Genomic DNA, 19,808 nt, shown 5'->3' with positions numbered 1-19,808 from the left:
TTCTTTGGGCTGCACGGGGGAAAAGCCTTTCTTTGTCAACTTCACACAGGATTGTGAGGATGCATCGCCACCAGCGTTCTTTTCATCATGAAGGTTCCTCCCTAAATGGCGGGGTAAAAACGGTCATACACGTAAAATTCCACTCGTGCAAAAACACGAGTGTACGTGGGAGTCTAAGCCCATGAACGAAGAAGAAGAAGAATCATGAAGGTTTCGTAACTTGTGCTTCCGTTTCGAGAGAGAGAGAGAGAGAGAGAGAGAGTGAGTGAGTGTGGGGTGCTGGTGTGTGTGTGTGTTTGGGTCAGTGTGTGTTTCTGTCTGTGGACGTGCTTGTAAGAAGTTAGAAGGATAAATAGCGGCGGAGTCTTTTTCTTTTCAGCTGACACTCCTGCAAGTTATGCACACGATTGCATAAATGCTCACAATCGAATCAGATTTGTGAAACCGAATCAGATGTAAACAGTTGTACAGCAAACAAACAAAACAAAAACAAAAACAAATCTTGATTTTGGTTTTATCTCGTAGTGTTTGGTGATTTGATTTGATTTCATTTACTAGGGTTACTGATGCATTCTAGAATTTTGTGTCTTGCAGTTTGATGATTTGCTTTCATTTATGCTTGCAGGTGAATCAGGCTTGGGGAAATCCACCCTGATCAACAGTCTCTTTCTGACCGAGATGTACAAGGACCGAACAGTACCGCCTGTGCTGGGTAAGAGGATTTCCACCAAAGTGCAGACAATTATTTTAAGAATTGTTCTTTACAGAGGTTGTTTCAGACCTTTGAAAAGAGTTGTGTATAGGAAGGCATACACACATTTATGGATGTTTTATGTTTGTAGCTCTGTCGTATGTATGTATGTATGTATGTATGTCTGCATGTCTGTCTTTCTCTCTCATTCAAACACACACACACACACACACACACACACACACATGAGCGTGTGCGTGCCCACACACACACACACACACACACGAGCGCGTGCGCACCCACACACACACACACCTGATAAAAAAAACAGATTTGTTGTGTACCTGCCTTCATGGCCAGTTTTGACGGGCAATGGAGAATATAAATCGATTTCAAGAAATACCAAGATACATGCACTGTTAATTTGTTTAATTAATTATATGTCCTACAATGACTACTTTGAGAAGACAACTGTCTGTACAAGTAGTGTCTGCACAGACCTCATGCGATTCTTCACAATTCACTCAAGTCCTTAAAACATGACCCACCTTTACGCCCTATTAACGTTTCAAGTCTTGCACCTTATACCAGATAATACCTGTAAACAAGTAAGTCACACACCTGCGAATACCTGCCACCTTTTCTCCCCTGTGGCAAAGTAGTCTTTATACACACACCTGTAATTTAGCGTTAAGAGGGGTGGTACCCTTGTTTCTGGAGTGAGGTACCTGGTGTGAACACCATCCCTTAAATACCGCTACACCCTCATGAGAGAATTCATGTACAAGTGAAGTGTCATTGGCTTCAAGAACAAACAGTAATAGACGATTTTTTTATGGTGGTGGTTAGTTCGAGATGAGGAGGTTGGGTGTGTAGGCGTGTGTGTGTGTGTGTGTGTGTGTGTGTGTGTGTGTGTGTGTGTGTGTGTGTGTGAGAGAGAGAGGGAGAGAGAGAGAGAAAGAGAGGGAGAAAGAGAGTGAGAGAGAGAAAGAGAGAGAGAGAGAGAAGAGGGAGAGAGAGAGAGAGAGAGAGAGAGAGAAAGAGAGGGAGAAAGAGAGAGAGAAAGAGAGAGGGAGAAATCAAACACATGAAATCAAATCAAGAAAGAGAGAGAGAGAGAGGGAGAGAGAGAGGGAGAAAGAGGAGGTATTACACACCGGTACGACCGAATTAAGGTATCAATAAATTACTGTTGTGCAGCGGGTTGAAAGAATACCCTATACCTCGGAGATATACCTTCACTCGGTCTTAACGACGTCACGTGACATGTTATATGGTGGAAGAGAATGCTGTCGCTTATTTTCCACCCTCAGTTCGGTAAGACTGAAACGATGCTCAGTCACGGAAAGAACTATCCAAACTTGCAAGCACAGCCGCGGTTGTCCTGCAAGTTCCCGATCCATGTTAAACCCTCATCCTCAAAAGGAAAATAAGCGACAGCATTCTCTTCCACCATATAACATGTCACGTGACGTCGTTGAAACCGAGTGAAGGTATATCTCCGAGGTACAGGGTATTCTTTCAACCCGCTGCACAACAGTAATTTAACGTTACCTTAGTTCGGTCGTACCGGTGTGCAATGGGTGGAAAGAGAGGGAGAAAGAGAGAGAGAGAGAGATTCTCTCTCTGGGCGTGTCTTAGTCTATGCGAGGCTGTATGTAAAAAGTCTACGGTTGTTGTTGTCGCTAAAGGAAGCAAAGGAAACTGACTTTGGTAAATTAGGGGGATTATGATTATGACTACAACAACATCATGCAACATCATGCCATAGAGAAGAAACGACTTGAGATGGAGGAGAAAGGATCAAGACGATAACACTAACCATTGTTACACTAACTATGGAAATGATGGTGATGATGATGATGATGATTACGATAACAATATGATGATGATGATGATGATGATGATGATTACGATAACAATATGATGATGACGATGATGACGACGACGATGATGATCATGATCATGATCATGATGACGACGATGATGATGATGATGATGCTGATGATGATGATGATGATGTTACAGACATGGTGAATCGCACAGTGGCCATAGAGAAGAAGCAGCTGGAGATAGAGGAGAAAGGGGTGAGGGTCAAACTGACCATCGTGGACACACCTGGCTATAACGATGCCATCAACGCTGAAAACAGGTGAGATTTTTCACCGTCTTTGTCTAATGGTCCTCTCAATGAATGACGGTTAAAAAAATGATTTTCGTACGTTTTATATTTCAAAGTCTCCTGCAGTTGTTTGTGTTCTATGTGTACTTTAAGGTGAAACCGATATGTTTTATGTGATGCAATGTCTGTGTATACGAGCCAAAAGGAACAGTTCTGTTTGACACCTACATTCAAATAATGAAATTGAATTGAATTGAATTTTAGAAAGTGCATGAAAGGACACTACAAAAGCTAATGTAGTAGGCGTTCTTTTCCTTGAAGAAAAAAACATACTGAGATTTTAAAGGCACACTTCTTCTCGTGAAAACAGTTCGGCTCATCATTTCTGATCTTCCCAGGCTTTTTCTTCATGGAATAAGGCCAATGCTTCACTTTGACACTTACCAAAAATCAAGACCCTGACTGCCATCTGTGGTGGATTTTTTTCTCACTATTGGCTTTTAAGAAATTAGTTCATTAAAAAAAAATCCACTGGGCACAGAGAGCTTCCAGGCTGTTCATTGTTGGTATGTGACCAAGTGGAGGGAGGGTCTTATCCCATGTAAAAGCAGACCTCAGGGAACCCATACGATTTTGCCGTGTTTTGTACGCATGATTGTCTAGAATACGATCAGTACGGTCAGTGGAAAAAAAATACAAGGAGAAAAATTCGTACACTACTTTTCTTCACAAGCGCATCCCGAAGCCGATTCAGTATTTTGACACATGATTACAGTTTTTGTCAGTAAACATTGAAAGAAGCATTTGTTTTAAATGTTTTGGAAAACTTAATTAACGGTGCGACGGGCGCGTATGAAGCATGTTTGAATCATGGATGTTCAAATGCGTGTGGAGTACGCTCATTTTTCTGAAAATACACCAAATTTGTTTGTGAATACACGTACACCAAGTGCAAATCTGGGGTTCCCAGGTCTGTAAAAGCCTGGTGGCCAGATCTGAAATGGTGAGCGTAAACTGCATGTTTTCACGAAGAGGGTTACCACCGTATTTTCTCACAGGAGATGTATCAGAGATATGTGACAATGCCGATCAGCATGAAAGTGAAACACACTATGGAGACGCTGTTCAAAGACAATTATAAACTTTGTTTTATCCTACATACGTGAGAGAGACACTCGTGAGATAATAATCGTTCAAATCACACGTGCGTATATCATGTAAATGAGGTATTGTCAAGCAAGTCTGGCAGGGACCTGTTTTTCCACTGCTTATGATGCCAAAGTCACCGAGACAAACGTCATTATAGAAAAATAAATTGCGCTCGCTAATTACCCTCGATGAATTTTTAGAACTAACACGTCACGCCACACTTTCAGAGTGACGTTTCTTTACTTTGACGTAATAGATTGCATGAGGCTTTGGAAGAGATCGAGGTTCCAAAACAAGCGTCTTCAATTTAGCTGCCTCGACTGCAGGACATTTTCAGTAAAATACACGTAAGTACAGTATGTAGGATAAACAGAATACTACATGGCTTGCTTTCGCTTTCGCTCGCAGTTCAATATTTAAAAAAAAACCTCGTGTAAATCTGGTACGACACAGCAAGCCATGTAATATTCTCTATTTATACTTTTTGTGACAGTCGACATTTAACTTTATTTTATCCTTTTTGTGACAGTGGACATTTAACTTTGTTTTATCCTGTTTGTGACAGTCATACGGCCATAGTGGATTACGTGGACCAGCAGTTCCAGCAGTACTACAGCGACGAGATCGGTCTGAACCGTCGTAACATCGTGGACAATAGAGTGCACTGCTGTCTCTACTTCATCTCCCCCTATGGTCATGGGTAGGTGTAGTGTGTTGAGTTGGATTGAAGTGTTGGTGTGCTACAGAGAGAGAGAGAGATAGTTTGTGTGTGTGAGTGTGAGCATGTGTGTGTGTGTGTGTGTGAGTGTGGTGTGTGTGTGTGTGTGTGTGTGTGTGTGAGTGTGTGTGTGTGTGTGTGTGTGTGTGTGTGTGTGTGTGTGTGTGTGAGAGAGAGAGAGAGAGAGCAAGCGTGTGTGCGTCTTGAGCCGTTGTAAGATCATGGGCGATGCACCCTTGTCTCTACTTCATCTCCCCTTACGGCCATGGGTAGGTGTATTAATTGATTTGATTGAAGTTTTGGTGTGTGTACGTGTGTGTGTGCATGTGTGTGTGTGTGTGTGTGTGAGAGAGAGAGAGAGTGATCAATCTGAACCGTCGTAACATCGTGGACAATGGGGTCCACTGTTGTCTCTGCTTTATCTCCCCTTATGGTCATCGGTAGGTGCAGTGTGTAGAGTTTTTATTGAACTTTTGGGGTGCTAAAGAGTGAGAGAGATCGAGAGACAGGAAGAGAGAGAGATACACCCCCCCTCACACACACACACACACAATACCAGTGTGAAAGACAATGGTATGCACTGTCATAACATTGCGAACAACACGATGCACTGCTGTCTTGATCTCTCCTTATTGTCATGCGTAAGTGTGTTTGTGTGTCTGTGTATGTGTCACCATGCATGTGTCCATGCCTGCAATTTTCCATTTTTGAGTGAGTAAACAATCCTTTTTCCTATGAAACGTGTGCTATGGAGCATTTTCTGTGATGGAATATCACATGCACTGTTGCTATGTCTCTGCTCTGTTCTGCTCTATATCCTGTGCTGCATGTGTGTTACAGGCTGAAACCCGCAGACATAGCAGTAATGAAAAAACTCCACAACAAAGTCAACATCGTACCACTGATAGCCAAGTCGGACATGCTCACCAAGCCAGAACAGAAGCGACTCAAACAGCGGGTATGTACCGGTACTTTTTTCCCTTCTTTTTTTAGTTTTTTTTTATTATTAAAGGAATAGTGCTTTTTAACTTTTCATTTCAATTACTTTAATATCCCATTGCTGGAAAATTTGAGTCGATTCCTCCCAGTGGAAAGCTAGCAGTAACAAGAGTCGCGCTACCCAGATGTATGGCTACCCAGGTGTATTCACGTTTAGGCGTAATCAGCCACCTTGCTGCACTTATGGCAGAATGACCTAGGTTTCTAACATGCCACTGTGTTTAGTTCACAGCTTGCGTTCACTTTGTTTGTTAGTGACAGTTGTTGACAATACCTGATCTTCGGTGTAACCTTCGGATACAGGTAGATATAGAGAGCTTGATCAAAGAGGAGACAAGTTGACGATGGGAATTACTGTACTTGTTGAGCATGTGTGAGAGAGAGAGGGGGAACAGAAAGGGTGTTGCACATGAAAGGCAACATGACAAAATAAACATCATTACCAAAGTCATTCAAATTGATACATCAAGGAGCTGTTCGGACTTAATTGTAATGACCAGAGAGGACAATTTTATATACATTTACAGTGGCACCCCCCTTTTAACCCTTACGCTGCCAATCAAAACTTGCGTATGTGCATTCCTGACTGCCAGGGAATATTGGAGTTCGGGGTGTAATAATTCACAAAAAATTCTAGTTCCAAACTGGCAGTAGGTAGGTAAGTAAAACCTATGTTATTTTTAAGGGAAATTGAACCAAGAATCTGTTTTTAGTGTCTAATCATGGAAATAATAATTAGTTTGGCTTATAATGATGTTTAAATATGAACTTTTGAAAAATCAGTCCGGCGCATCTTCCGGTGCCTGTGGATCAAACACAGGTGGCTGTTTTGCTCGCTCCAAGAAAGGATTATAATCACTATCATCTACCTGTTTCCAACGAATCGTCCGAAAGAAGATCTCCCCCTTCCCCTGTCAGTATCCATAGTTATTTGCACCCCCTGTAGCATCAGTCCGGCTTTGTTTTTCCCTACTAGCGCCCGGTCGACTTCCACCGTTTGCCATTTTGACGAGTCGAGATTTCTCTCCCCTATCCTGTCGCCAAGGCCGAAAATAGTGTTTATTCATGAGAATGAGGTATCCTACCAAGCCATTGGCTGCTATTTTTGTGTCAGCAGTGACATCGCACTTCTGGAAAATCCCGGAACGGTGAAGACGGGTAAACCCGTCTTAAGGCGCTGCGGCTGCACAAGCGCAGGACGGGTATACCCGTCCTAAGGCAGGCAAGTGGTTAAGACCTCCAAAAGTCTGAGAAAATCAGGTCTTAAAAAGGAGGGAGTCTTAAAATGGAGGTAAATTTACAGAGATAATGAACAAAAAGTCTAAAACAGGGTCTTAAAATGGAGGTAAATTTACAGAGGTAATGAACAAAAAGTCTAAAACAGGGTCTTAAAATGGAGGAAGTCTTAAAAGGGGGGTTCCACTGTAGATATTATAGTCTGAGCCAAAAACTATTCATGGCAGTAGCTGTCCTTCGATGTCCTCGATACATTTACGTTAATAAAACAAGTCAACAGGAGGTGTCCTTTATGGAAATGTCCTCTCTTCAGAGGGGCTTAACTTTCCAGGTACCTGTCCCTTGTTATTGATACATGGTTTATTTCATAATTTAGTTGTTTTGTTTTGTTCCAGATCATTGAGGAAATAGACAACAATGACATTCAAATCTATGAGTTTCCTGACTGTGACAGCGACGAAGATGATGACTTCAAACAGCAAGACAAAGAACTGAAGGTATGTCCACAAACATTTGGCAGGAATTTTCAAAGGTCTTTAGCAAAATTCAATACTTTTATGATAAACAAGAGCAAATAATTTTGCACTATTTTACTGCCCTAAAATGCAAATTTTTTTCGGGTGGACTGATAATTTGCTGGCAACCTAGCAACTGCCGTTCAGCCATTATAGTCAGGTGGGCACCACAGGCCAAGACTGGAAGCACACAGACACCTACATGTGTTACAGCGGTAATCTGATGTTTATGTAACCGAGTACCCGAAGCACAAGAATCACCTTTGGGGCAAAGCCAGTCAACCCATGTTGAGAATTTTAGATCTAATTTCTTAGCCCTTCAAAAACTGCCATGGGTACGCGAAGGTTCCCAAGAGCAATACAAGGAGACAGCAGCAGCCACACCTCATCACAAAGAGAACTCTACAATTGACAGCTGTCTAGCCGTCGACATAGAAGAAACATCAAGCTACTATAAACAGCCCGCGCTCTTCGCCGGCAGACAACTCGGTAGAGTCTGCTGTTAATGATGACGCAGTAGTCTCCCTGTCTCATCTAGAATGAGGGGGGTGCTGCTATTTTACATCTGTCCTTTTCAACAGCAGGCCGTTGTTGACTTCAAAGGCAGCAGACGCTCTGGAGATGAGCGACCTCATTTTAACGACTGTTTAATTACTATACTAAGTGCATTTTTGGTTGCAGGCGGCGGTACCATTTGCAGTGGTGGGCTGCAACACAGTGGTGGAGGCAGGGGGCAAGAAGATCAGGGGCAGAGCCTACCCCTGGGGCATTGTGGAAGGTGGGTAAAACAAATTGTTTAGATAATGATTCACTTTTTGAATTCAGTCATGATACAGTGGAATCTCCCTTTTAACTCATTGTCTCCCAGGTACGGATATATCCATACCCACTTATATGGCTCTATCTGACCAGGTACGGATATATCCACTCCGACTGTTAGCTTCAGTCGCTTCCTGTAACGTTGATCTAAGGCCTGCATTCCAGCGTGTTGATATGCAGTTATTACACAGTTACTACAATTCTGAGTGACCTGCTGCAGCACAGCTGGTCTCAGCTTAAAATAACGTGGTCAACATAGGTGGGGGAGAAAGTGTTAAGACCTAGCTACACAAATCTGAGAAAATGTGGTCTTACAAAGGAGGGAGCCTTCCTTAAAATGGGGGTAAACTTACAGATTGTTATGAACAGAAAATCTGAGAAAACAGGGTCTTAAGAAGGAGGGAGCCTTCCTTAAAATGGGGGTAAACTTACAGATTGTTATGAACAGAAAATCTGAGAAAACAGGGTCTTAAGAAGGAAGGAGTCTTATTTAATCAGAGGGTGTTAAAAGGGTGGTTCCACTGCGCTTAGTATTAAAGTCACTTAGATAGAGTATGAACTCGAACACATTAAGCTTACCTTCCATTTTTCAGCTGATAAAGACATTAAGTTATGACTCCATAATGTGGATGATGAAATGAAGTGAAATTCTTGCATACAGTAGACTTTAATGGTCAACTTGTGTGCGTTTGCGTGTGTATCAGTTTTGATGGATGGCCAGGCTCTTTAATAATTGTCATAAATATCGTCTTACAAGTTTTTGGAGACCAATCTGTACTTCAATAGCTAATTTTGTTTCATGCAATTTGGCCCATGCTAAAGCTGGTTTGTACTAAAAATGTTTCAGTGGACAACCCGACCCACTGTGACTTTGTGAGATTACGACAAATGTTGATCAGGTAAGTGTGTTGAGAGAAAGTTTGTTTGGCAGAGAAGTTAAAAGGAGAAGCTTAACACTTATAGAAATGCATTGTAAGGGGAGGAAACTGTTTCCTTTTTTAAGTTAGCAGTTTGGTTATCTTGCTTTACTTCCTGCCCTTGGTGAATTTCAGCATTGAAACTTGAGCTTACTACGAGTAGCACAGAAAGTTGACGGTACGAAATAAATCCCTTGCTAAACCTGGATATCAACTGATTTTCAAAACAGATGTGTTGTTACCTGCTGAGCCAGTGTTACTGAAACCTTCCGCTGCCTGTAGGACGTCAGCTAACCTCCTGGGTACTTGATTTAACAGGCAACAAACCGTTCAATAAACAACAGAAGAAGAAGAAATAGAACAATCGAGCAACATGAGTGTGTCATATATTCATTAATACAGCAAGGGCACAATCTTAGTTGTCTCATCAGGTAAATGCAGGTAACTCTTGGTATACAAATATTTCCTGGCAGCAAACAGCGTAATGAACAAATCCTGGAAGAATTGTTAGCAGTTTATCAGTGTTTTGGATTTTTAAATCTCGAAAGAGCTTGACCGGTGGAATTTTTTCTGCTTGTGTTGCAGCACACACATGCAAGATCTCAAAGACGTGACGGCAGATGTCCACTACGAGAATTTCCGTGCTTCATACATTCAGGGTTCCATGGCAGAACAACAAAGAGAGAGAAGGTTAGTCTAGAGTGTTTAATTTTATTGAGAGAGAGCGAGCGAAAGGGAGAGACAAATGTAGAGACAAAGAGAGAGTGGGGAAGAAAGAAAGAGAAAATTTGTAAGAGACTGTATGTGTGTGTTTGACAGTATTGGATATTTTCCATTTTAAGGCGGTAACCAGTGAAGCAGCCCCTTCAGATTTTAAATGTTATTCTTCTTCTTTTTTTTCTTCTTTTTTTTTAAACGAAATATTTGATTTTATATACATTTAAGGGTGGATGTCCAGGCATTTGTTTCTATTATTAGTTTTAATGTAATTTTACTCTTCTTTTCCTAACCTTCAGTCATCTTTTCATATTTTGTTGTTGATTGTCCCATTAACTAACTAAGTCATTCTCCTACCAAATGTGTTGTGTCAAGATCTATAATAACTAAGACTTGCTCATCTTTTGCAGCAAGCTGAAGAGAGATTCCAAACCCAACTACGATGAAATTGCTAACGCAGACAAGCTCCTGGAACAGAAAGATGCTGAGGTAATTACATAACAAAGTCTTAATTAGTCTTAAAGTGCATGTACTGTTTTGCTGGAAAATAAAGAAATACATGTATTTATTGTTACACTGATTCCTAAGATTGGGCATTTTTGCAACCAGTATACTATGACTTAATAATAGTACATTTTTATTAAAAGATCTACAGCATGTTTCATGAGCTGCCAAAAAAATAGTTTGTACAAGAATTCTATTACACATTTATTTTGCCTGACTTTACAACCAATATTGCGCGCATTACGTTTTCCAGCGAGTTTTCATCTCTTTACATATTGCTTTGAGCTGTACTATTTGTCTCCGAAAACCCCAAAAACCTCCGAAAACCCCCGAAAACCTCATCAGAAATTAAGAAAATTCGTCCTTAGATCGTGTTTTGTTACGTAATTGTTTGCAATCATGACTTATATTTGCAACTTTCACCGTTCATGGCTTTATTTTCGTGTTTGTGCGAGGATTTACGAAGGAGGGAAGCACTAATCACATGACGTCATCAATACTTGTGCTTTCGAGTAACAAGAGTTACCTCCCTTGCATTGAAATTGTTGCATCGATTTCATCAAAAATCCGGCTCTCAACACAAATATAAGGGTGCATGTAGCAAGAATCAGGCTTACTTTTCACAGGCATGTCCAATACTTCACTTTGAAGATAGATTTAGTTGGTCTAGATGGGGTTTTCGGAGACAAGTAGTACCCGCTTTGAGGAGTCTTCGGTAGGAGGGGGGGGGGCTTAAACTGAGATATTTCTATGATTTGGACATCAAAATTGGGCTACAGTGGAACCCCCTTTTAAGACCTAACAAATCGAGGGAAAAACCAGGGTTTAAAAAGGAGTTAGTCTCAAAATGGAGTCAAATTTACAGAGGTTATGAACAGAAAGTCTGAAAAAAATCAAAGTCTTAAAACAGGAAGAAGTCTAAAGTGAAGGGCCTTGAGAGTGGGGAGGTTCCACTGTATTTTTTTGTGTTCAGCTTGACAGAAAAAGCTTATTTAGTGTGAATCCGCATACAAACCCCATCCCTACACTTGCACACGACAACATCACAGTTTTGTAACCCTGCATTATTCATCTGTTTTCTACAGATCCAGCGTATGCAGGAGATGCTCGCCAAGATGCAGGAGCAGCTGGGCCAACAGCAGGGGCAGGTGAACGGCAAGGTCTGACCTCAATGCACCTCTCAACAAATTGTATCGCACAGACACCTCACGGACCATCTGCCTTGAACTGTTCACCTTGGGGAAACAACAGGAGCAGTAATTTAGGGGCAGTAACAGTGATTGAGATGTGACCTCAACATTCTACTGAACAATGTACGTCATGCCTTGACTTGAGTTGTGGAAATGACAGAGGCAATTTCAACGTACAGCAAGGTTTGTTTTACCTCAACGCACTTCTCAACACCCTCAACAGAAAAGCCTCTTGGACTGCTCCAGAAAAAGGCGCCTCTAATAACATATTCAACTTTAGGAAAACAACTGCAGGAGCATTCAAGTCAACAGCAAGGCCTTCTCTGAACACGTGGCGTATAAAGAAATCTTGTGGACCTGCATTTGCAAAAAGGCCTTGAAAGCTTCAGTTTGGGAAACAACAGAAGATCTGCCACTGACTTAAGCTGCCTCTGATGTGTTTATGAATTAATACCCTCACCCTTGCACTCTTCTTTACAATATAAAGGAGAGAAGAAATGTTGCCATCACTTTACAGCACAAGCCCACCGTTTCTTTAAGACATCAGATGCTAGCGGCCAAGATGCAGTGAATTTCATTACAGCTGATAGGTTAAATTGAACATGATCACCAAAACATTTTTACACAATTACCCTACTGTTTGGTGATCGCTGCTGAAACTTCCAATGTCTTATATAGCCATGATGTAATTAATTGACATCATTTGGGACACCTCATAGTGAAAACATTCTACATGTATAATGATTTTGCACTTTGTGACAATTGCAGTGAAACGATTGATTGGTTTAAAAAAAACACTTTTTTTTTTAAAGTTCCAGTGACAATTCAGATGCGATACGTGCAGGATGTTTTGTGGTTCTACCGGAATAAGTTCTTTGCTTCTTCATGTAATGTACATGTAATCACATACAACATTCATAAAAACTGGTAGATTACATGGGTAGAACTTTCTTCTTCACTGGGTATATTAGCGGCATAATATTACTCTTGTTTCAGACATCTTGTATCAGGAGTGACTATATACATGACGGGACCAACCCAACCACTGACTCAAAATTAACTTTTGGGGCAATTAAGCTTCCTGCCCTTTTTTACGTCCTTGTTATTTTTCCATCACTGTCCGTAAATGACCCCCCAAATTTTTTTTTTCAACTCCCTTATCTTTGAACAATCACCACCATTGAAAAAGTAGGGGGGGGGTTGCTTTGATAACTGCTAACTTGATATGACTATATAAACCAGGTCCTACCCTCCCCCACCTCCCAGCCCCAACCCCATTAAACATAACACACAAAGTACATTGCCAAAGCTGTTGACTACATGCACCCTTGTATTCAGGGATATTTGTATAATCTTATTATGCAGGATTGCTGTATCTGTTTTGAGCGTCATATGGTACTACTACCAGACATGTATAGCTTCCACATTGTCATTATTGTCCTCAGAGAAGTTATTTGGGCATTGTAATATAAATTATAATCTGCTAGTAGCATGATCAATGTCATGAATCCTGAACCTCAACCGAACCAAAAAAAAAAAGAGAACAAAAAGAGGCCATAATCGAATCCGGATTTCCGGCATATACCGGAAGAATCCCACCCATGTAGAAGGTCAAGAGAAGACACAGTGGAACCTGTGATGAAAGAACACCTTTGGGACAAGCCAAAACACGCTGTAGTACCATACCTTCAACATACCACCCAAGAGAACCGACCAACAGTGGTAATTACTTTATGAACAGGTGGTTGCAATGAAAAGGTGAAAACAAGGACAAACTTGTCTGGGATCCATCCATAACGACCACCCAAGAGAACCGACCAACAGGGGTAATTACTTTATGAACAGGTGGTTGCAATGAAAAGCTGAAAACAAGGACAAACTTGTCTGGGATCCATCCATAACGACCACCCAAGAGAACCGACCAACAGGGGTAATTACTTTATGAACAGGTGGTTGCAATGAAAAGCTGAAAACAAGGACAAACTTGTCTGGGATCCATCCATAACGACCACCCAAGAGAACCGACCAACAGTGGTAATTACTTTATGAACAGGTGGTTGCAATGAAAAGCTGAAAACAAGGACAAACTTGTCTGGGATCCATCCATAACGACCACCCAAGAGAACCGACCAACAGTGGTAATTACTTTATGAACAGGTGGTTGCAATGAAAAGCTGAAAACAAGGACAAACTTGTCTGGGATCCATCCATAACGACCACCCAAGAGAACCGACCAACAGGGGTAATTACTTTATGAACAGGTGGTTGCAATGAAAAGCTGAAAACAAGGACAAACTTGTCTGGGATCCATCCATAACGACCACCCAAGAGAACCGACCAAAAGTGGTAATTATACTTTATGAACAGGTGGTTGCAATGAAAAGGTGAAAACAAGGACAAACTTGTCGGGGATCCATCCATAACGACCACCCAAGAGACCAACCCAAAGTGGTAATTATGAACGGTTGGTTCCAATGGAAAAGTGAAAATCTTGTCTGGGGTCCTTCAGAGTGATCCTTGTGGACAGGTGGTCACTTTTGAAAGGTGGTCGCAAGGACAGGTTTGACTGTACATGGAGCTGGATTCCACAATTCCTAACTTTGATAATTACAGCTTTGAGTTAAAAGGAACTTGTATGTGCAATAGAGAGAAGGTTTTTCATGTGAATAGTGTATCTGACCAACTGTCCTTGTGGATTCTCTGTTATATTCTGGCTTTATAAGCCCAGACTATCATTATTGTAATTCTACTGTACACCACATACTAGGACCAAATCTCTGCTAATTCAATGAACAAAATTAACTTTAGAAAAATCCACACAACATAAGGCATGTTTTTTCCCAGAAATGTAGTTCAGTTTGTTACACATACACAGAGGTTTAAAAATAAAAGAAGGAAAACATGACTTGATTTTCTGTAACAGCTATACAGGTTTACAAACTTCAGTAAAACAAAGCAGCTGGTTTCATTGTCATTACAAGTGTACATTTAAATGTGATTCTTTGTCAATGTTGTGAAAGTAAAAAATTTTGCAAATTTGAGTTTATTCAAGTATGTTGTTTTGTGATGCCTAGAATCTGTGTATGCCAGACTGATTATTATTATTGTGTGTACCTGAATTACGTTCATATATGTTTCGGTAATGTGGAATGACCAAATTTTAATTGCATTTTGTAATTTCAGAGTAGTGTTTCTTGATTATTTTGTGTGAGCTGCTGTATTAGCGTACTTTCAGGTGTGCGATGATTTTGTGAATTTTCTGAGAGAGACAGACAGAGGAGATAAGTGTGTGTATGTGTGTGTGTGTGTGTGTGTGTGTGTGAGTGTGTGTGTGAGAGAGCACATGTGTGCGCATGTGCATGTGTGCATGCGCGCATGTTCAGAGCCATGTTGGAACCCATACACTTTGTTCAGCACAAATGTTGAACAAAGCACAGTGCTGTTTACAATGTTGAACAAAGCACAGTGCTGTTTACAATGTTGAACAAAGCACAGTGCTGTTTACAATGTTGAACAAAGCACAGTGCTGTTTACAATGTTGAACAAAGCACAGTGCTGTTTACAATGTTGAACAAAGCACAGTGCTGTTTACAATGTTGAACAAAGCACAGTGCTGTTTACAATGTTGAACAAAGCACAGTGCTGTTTACAAACTGACATATGGACTGAAAGCTTTATAGTTGTTCTGTTTCCTCTGCTTGATATGGTCTTGGTTAATTCTTTAAGGTTGGTTTCCTTTTTTACATGATAATTTTGCATTCAAGGTGCTCCAAACTAACTTTTTTTTAATATTATGTTGTTTTCTTGAAATAAAACTTTTTTCTGTCAATGTACTTTGTGGATTTGGCCCATATTGTGCTTGTGTGCTTGTATTTGCATGTGTTTGAGAAAGACTGTGTGTCTGTGTAACTATATATATGTATGTCTCTGTCTGTGTACATGTATCTTTGTTCTTAAAATTGTCTGTGTGTGTGTGCTAGAGAGGGAGGAAGAGAAATTGAGTTATGTCGAGACACCACTTAACACATATTTACACAGATGCACACAACATCCATCCACGTACATTGCGCACACTCTGTATCCACACATCAACAAACTCCCCTGACTAGGGTTCAAAATTCCACAAGCAACAAACTTGCTGCTGCACATTCACTTTCAAGCAAAAAATCCTGACCAAGGTAAAAATGTGAGTGCATTCCGAGTTAAAGAAAGGGAGGGGACAAAAACATAGATGACAATGGCACAAACAGACTAAAATTCATTTCATTGTTCCTATTAACAAAAAGCGATTAAAATACATTAAAAAAAAATTGTTATGCAAGCCTTATATTTACACTCAGCAGGCAATCTGTGCATCAAGGGAGGCAATCACAATTTAGAAGAACACGACATAAAAACAAAGAAGGTGTACTGTCAAATACTCACCGCCTGGATTGCAAGTTAAATTTCATCTTTATTCCTCTGTTTTTTATTTTGTTTTGCAAGTAGAGTTTTGCTTTCTCTCTGACTCTGTCAATGGTCACCCTAATCAAATATGTATATATCGATCTGTATCCAAAAGTTTTTCAGCAAAGCTTGTAACTACATAAAATATTTCCAAAGAGTCCTTGAACGTATAGACAATGGCAAAGTAAGCAAAAAAAGTAAGAAAAGAAAGAGAACAAAAGAGAAGGAAATACTCTTCAAAAAAAGTTAAGGATCACTTTTTTACAAGCACGCCACGCACGCACACAATACAGACAAGACCGAATTCTTCCTTTTTTTTAAATTATATAATTGAACAACCAAGGAGTAATGACAAACAAAGCAAAGATTGAACGCGGCAGCAACAATTTAGCTAGAGTGTGTCAAACGTGACAACCCTCGAAAATGGAATTCACAACAATGTGAATCAGTGTCAAAAACGCGTGTGCCCTCCGTTGTGTGCCAGGCATTCAACACATCGTTGGCGCATGGAGTGTATCAGGTTGCATATGAATGCTCTGGGAACTCCATTCCACTCCTGCTGGAGCCATTGCAGCAGTTGACCGAGATTGGCAGGAGGAGCCTGGGTGATGTCGCTGTACCCGACGACAAAGCTCGTCCCACATGTGCTCTATTGGTTGAGGTTCGGGCTGTTGGCTGGCCACAGCATCCTAGCTGTTGACCCTGGCCTGCTGGATGAAGGTGTTTACAGCTGCAGAGCGATGGGGAGGTGTGTTGTCATCCCGCTGAAGACTGAATCGCACGACGGATCGAGGGCCGATCGCTTGGAGGGCTGGAACGACCAGGGGTTGCAGGATCTCATTCTGGTAGCGGACACCGGTCAAGTTGCCCACTACATGGTACAGAGGTGTCCTTAGACGTGTGCTGATCCCTCCCCAGACCATCACAGAGCCTCCGCCAAAACACTGTCGTTCCAGAACAGCGCCTTCTGCGAAGCGCTCTCCGCGACGCCTCCACACTCGGATGCGACCATCAGCAGGTCTGCATTTGTTCCAGGTTGGATGCATGGGTGTGTAAAGTGAAACTGACTGTGTTGTCAAACTCGGAACACATACAAACAGACCCTGACTCTCTTTCTAGCTCGATCTGTCTGCGTCTCTCACACACACGTATACACCCACACACTCTCACTGATTCACACACAAACAAGCACACATTGCCACACTGGCACACAAGATAAATAAATACGTCATAACATTTTGATTAAGCCACTTTATTTAAATGTCTTTTTTTCAACATCATATTTTGATTTTTACCAAGGAAATAACAAATCGGATAACAATATAAGCCTTAAAACAAAAAGATAAATAAGGGCTAGGTCTAAAAAGGACTGAGAAAAAAACCCTTAAAAAAAACTGGACAATTTAGGCAAAGAACCGATTTCGCAGACACTGTCCTTTGTCTTCTACTGTCAGCGCAGTCATCGCGTGTGATTACCGTCACGGTGTGCACTTCTGGCACTATAACATATCCTCAGGGGAGTTGATTCTGATGAGCGAACTGACTTGGGTACCTTACATTCCGATGGGGCCAAATTTGTCCAACCAATTTTTTGTATTTAACTTAGAAATTTGATTCATCCCAAGATGTTTCCCTTCTTATTCAAGGGACGTAAGTTTTCGAAGTTGTTTTTTGTGGCGAGGGGGAATATGACTGACACGGGGGAAATATGAAATCGTTACACCGGACTCGCCGTGCTGGACATAATACAACGTGAGAAAATTCTGGGAAGATACTAGACCAACTAATATATTAAAATGTAAATGCTTTCAGTTTGAGGTCGCGCATGTTCTAAAATCAAGTCGGACATGGTCAGATGATGTGCACATGTGACATCGGAAATCCGGGGGTTTTCACTTTCGCTCGCTATAGCAGTCTTCGAAAATGACTCATAACTCTCTTTTTATTTTTATTTATTTCTATGACTTAAAAGTTGGTATAACGCGAAAAGTTACTGTGAAGGTACTAGATCAACAAAGACATGACATGTAAACGCTTTAGTTTGGTCGCGTTTGTTCTAAAAACAAGGCGGACATGTCGGTCGGATGTGACAGAAATTCGGTGCTCAGCTTCGCTAGCTCTTCGGTGCTCGCCGCTAGCTTTTCGAAAAATGCATCACAGAGCCCTTACTTTTAATGTCTATGGCTTACAACAAATAGTTGTACTTCGTGAGAAAATACCATGAAAATACTAGAACAACAAACATATTACATGTAGCCTAAATGCTTTACTGTGAGGTCGCGCGTGGTCGCGCAGTAATTAGTCAGACCGAAATTGCTTCCCTTGTTCTCATACGGTTAGTTTCTCAAAAATCGCGTTATGTCCAGTATGTCACTTCCGCCAAACATGCGCATCGAGCATCGAATAAATTACTGATTGCTTTCCTCCTGAAACCGATTAGATCAAAACAAAGAAGATTGCAGCTACACCTCACATTATTTTCGATACATCGGTACGTATTAAAAGAACAGACTCAGCATAATACCCGTCTGAATCGAGTTTTGCCCATTATTTGAGTCATTATTTACGAAGACTGCTACTTTGGCATGATCGTGAGACTAGCGTTTGCGCTGTGAATAACGTAATTGAAGATGTACATGTTTTCTCATTCTGTGTGTAAACAATACATGTCTCTTTCCTTTGCCGTGGAATCAGGCGTGATCTATTAATTAGTTTTAGCTTCTACCTCGCAACACTTCTCAGCCTCTTTTACCAACAAGAAAAGAAGTTGATACCTATCCATGTGTGTAAATTGTTAAATCCATAAGGAATTGTTTTGTTACTGTTACCACTACTAGTTAAGGGATGTTGCCACAAATTCATACCTAAAGGACAAATGTCCTGAGCTCTTCGGCATCAATAGGACATTTGACAGCTTTCAGACATTTTAATAGGACATTATAATTTTGTGCAAAACACAAAATCATGTGCACACACACATATAATTATATATATCCGTATATATGCACCAACATTGTGTGCGTATAATTACCATATGTTTTATTACTTTTGTTTCAAACAGGACACACACAAAAAAGAAACAAACAAACTGAAAAGCAACCAAAAACTTCAGCACTCTTACTTTGATTGGCACACAACTGCATGCTTTTCTGACAAAGCTTTTTTTTGACAGATTCGACAAAACAGTTTGCCTATTGAGGTCTAACGAATGACGTATCACAACGTGCGCGGTCGTCCTTGGCGGTCAAGAAAGCCGCGGGCGCCGCCGCGATCATTGCGCAGACGACACTTCTAGACTGCCAATATTTTTTGTGCGCATCACGTGCTCCACATAAATCGGCCGGAAACGAAGCAATTGGGACACCTGGATATAGATGGTCTCTTTGCTGTCAAATTCAAACCAACTAGTACTAAACAAGGTCAGCCATGAATAGTTAACACTTATTAAAAGACCGTTTGTGTGAATTTCCTGCTGTACCGACACCATCTACAAGTGACGAAACTTTACTTTCCGTGATTGTGGAGGTTTCAGCGGCGACACTGTCATTAGCATTGTCATTTTCCAGAATGATGCTATATCCGTGTTTTCCCATGTTCTTGGCCCTAATGTAGCACACGATGCCGTTGAAACGCCAAACATGTTGAGCTTTTGCTGTTCTTTGCGGGCAGGCTTTAGTTTTTTTCGGTGGCATAATTCAGTGCCGTGCGCTTCATCTCTAACCGAAAGCAAATAAAAGCAAACGGCGAGCCTTGGTCAGTTGGAGTTATTTCCCGTACTCCTAACT

At 41.0% G+C, this 19,808-nt stretch overlaps 2 protein-coding genes across 11 annotated transcripts in view; both read left to right on the top strand.

Moving 5' to 3' along the window:
• LOC138975811 (septin-2-like) overlaps positions 1–15,410 on the top strand; it is a 176,260-nt gene extending 160,850 nt beyond the window's left edge. For all 7 annotated transcript variants that reach the window (XM_070348570.1, XM_070348571.1, XM_070348572.1 and 4 more), the window contains 10 exons: positions 626–712; positions 2,720–2,843; positions 4,528–4,662; positions 5,521–5,638; positions 7,311–7,412; positions 8,112–8,208; positions 9,097–9,148; positions 9,752–9,856; positions 10,294–10,372; positions 11,473–15,410. In XM_070348570.1, the coding sequence (XP_070204671.1) occupies positions 626–712; positions 2,720–2,843; positions 4,528–4,662; positions 5,521–5,638; positions 7,311–7,412; positions 8,112–8,208; positions 9,097–9,148; positions 9,752–9,856; positions 10,294–10,372; positions 11,473–11,553 (980 nt within the window). In that variant the 3' untranslated portion in view covers positions 11,554–15,410. The remainder of the gene's footprint in view (positions 1–625; positions 713–2,719; positions 2,844–4,527; positions 4,663–5,520; positions 5,639–7,310; positions 7,413–8,111; positions 8,209–9,096; positions 9,149–9,751; positions 9,857–10,293; positions 10,373–11,472) is intronic.
• A 2,992-nt stretch (positions 15,411–18,402) lies between these two features.
• LOC138975808 (serine/arginine repetitive matrix protein 2-like) overlaps positions 18,403–19,808 on the top strand; it is a 55,074-nt gene continuing 53,668 nt past the window's right edge. For 3 of the 4 annotated variants that reach the window (XM_070348561.1, XM_070348559.1, XM_070348562.1), the window contains exon 1: positions 18,403–18,514. The gene's annotated coding sequence lies outside the window, so the exon portion shown is untranslated. Of the gene's footprint in view, positions 18,515–19,423; positions 19,443–19,808 lie in introns of those variants that run through there. The other variant, XM_070348560.1, reaches the window with a different exon arrangement.

Source organism: Littorina saxatilis, linkage group LG9 (genome assembly GCF_037325665.1).
Source record: "Littorina saxatilis isolate snail1 linkage group LG9, US_GU_Lsax_2.0, whole genome shotgun sequence".
Taxonomy (NCBI): Eukaryota; Metazoa; Mollusca; class Gastropoda; order Littorinimorpha; family Littorinidae; genus Littorina; species Littorina saxatilis.
This window is presented reverse-complemented; position numbering and strand designations above follow the sequence as displayed.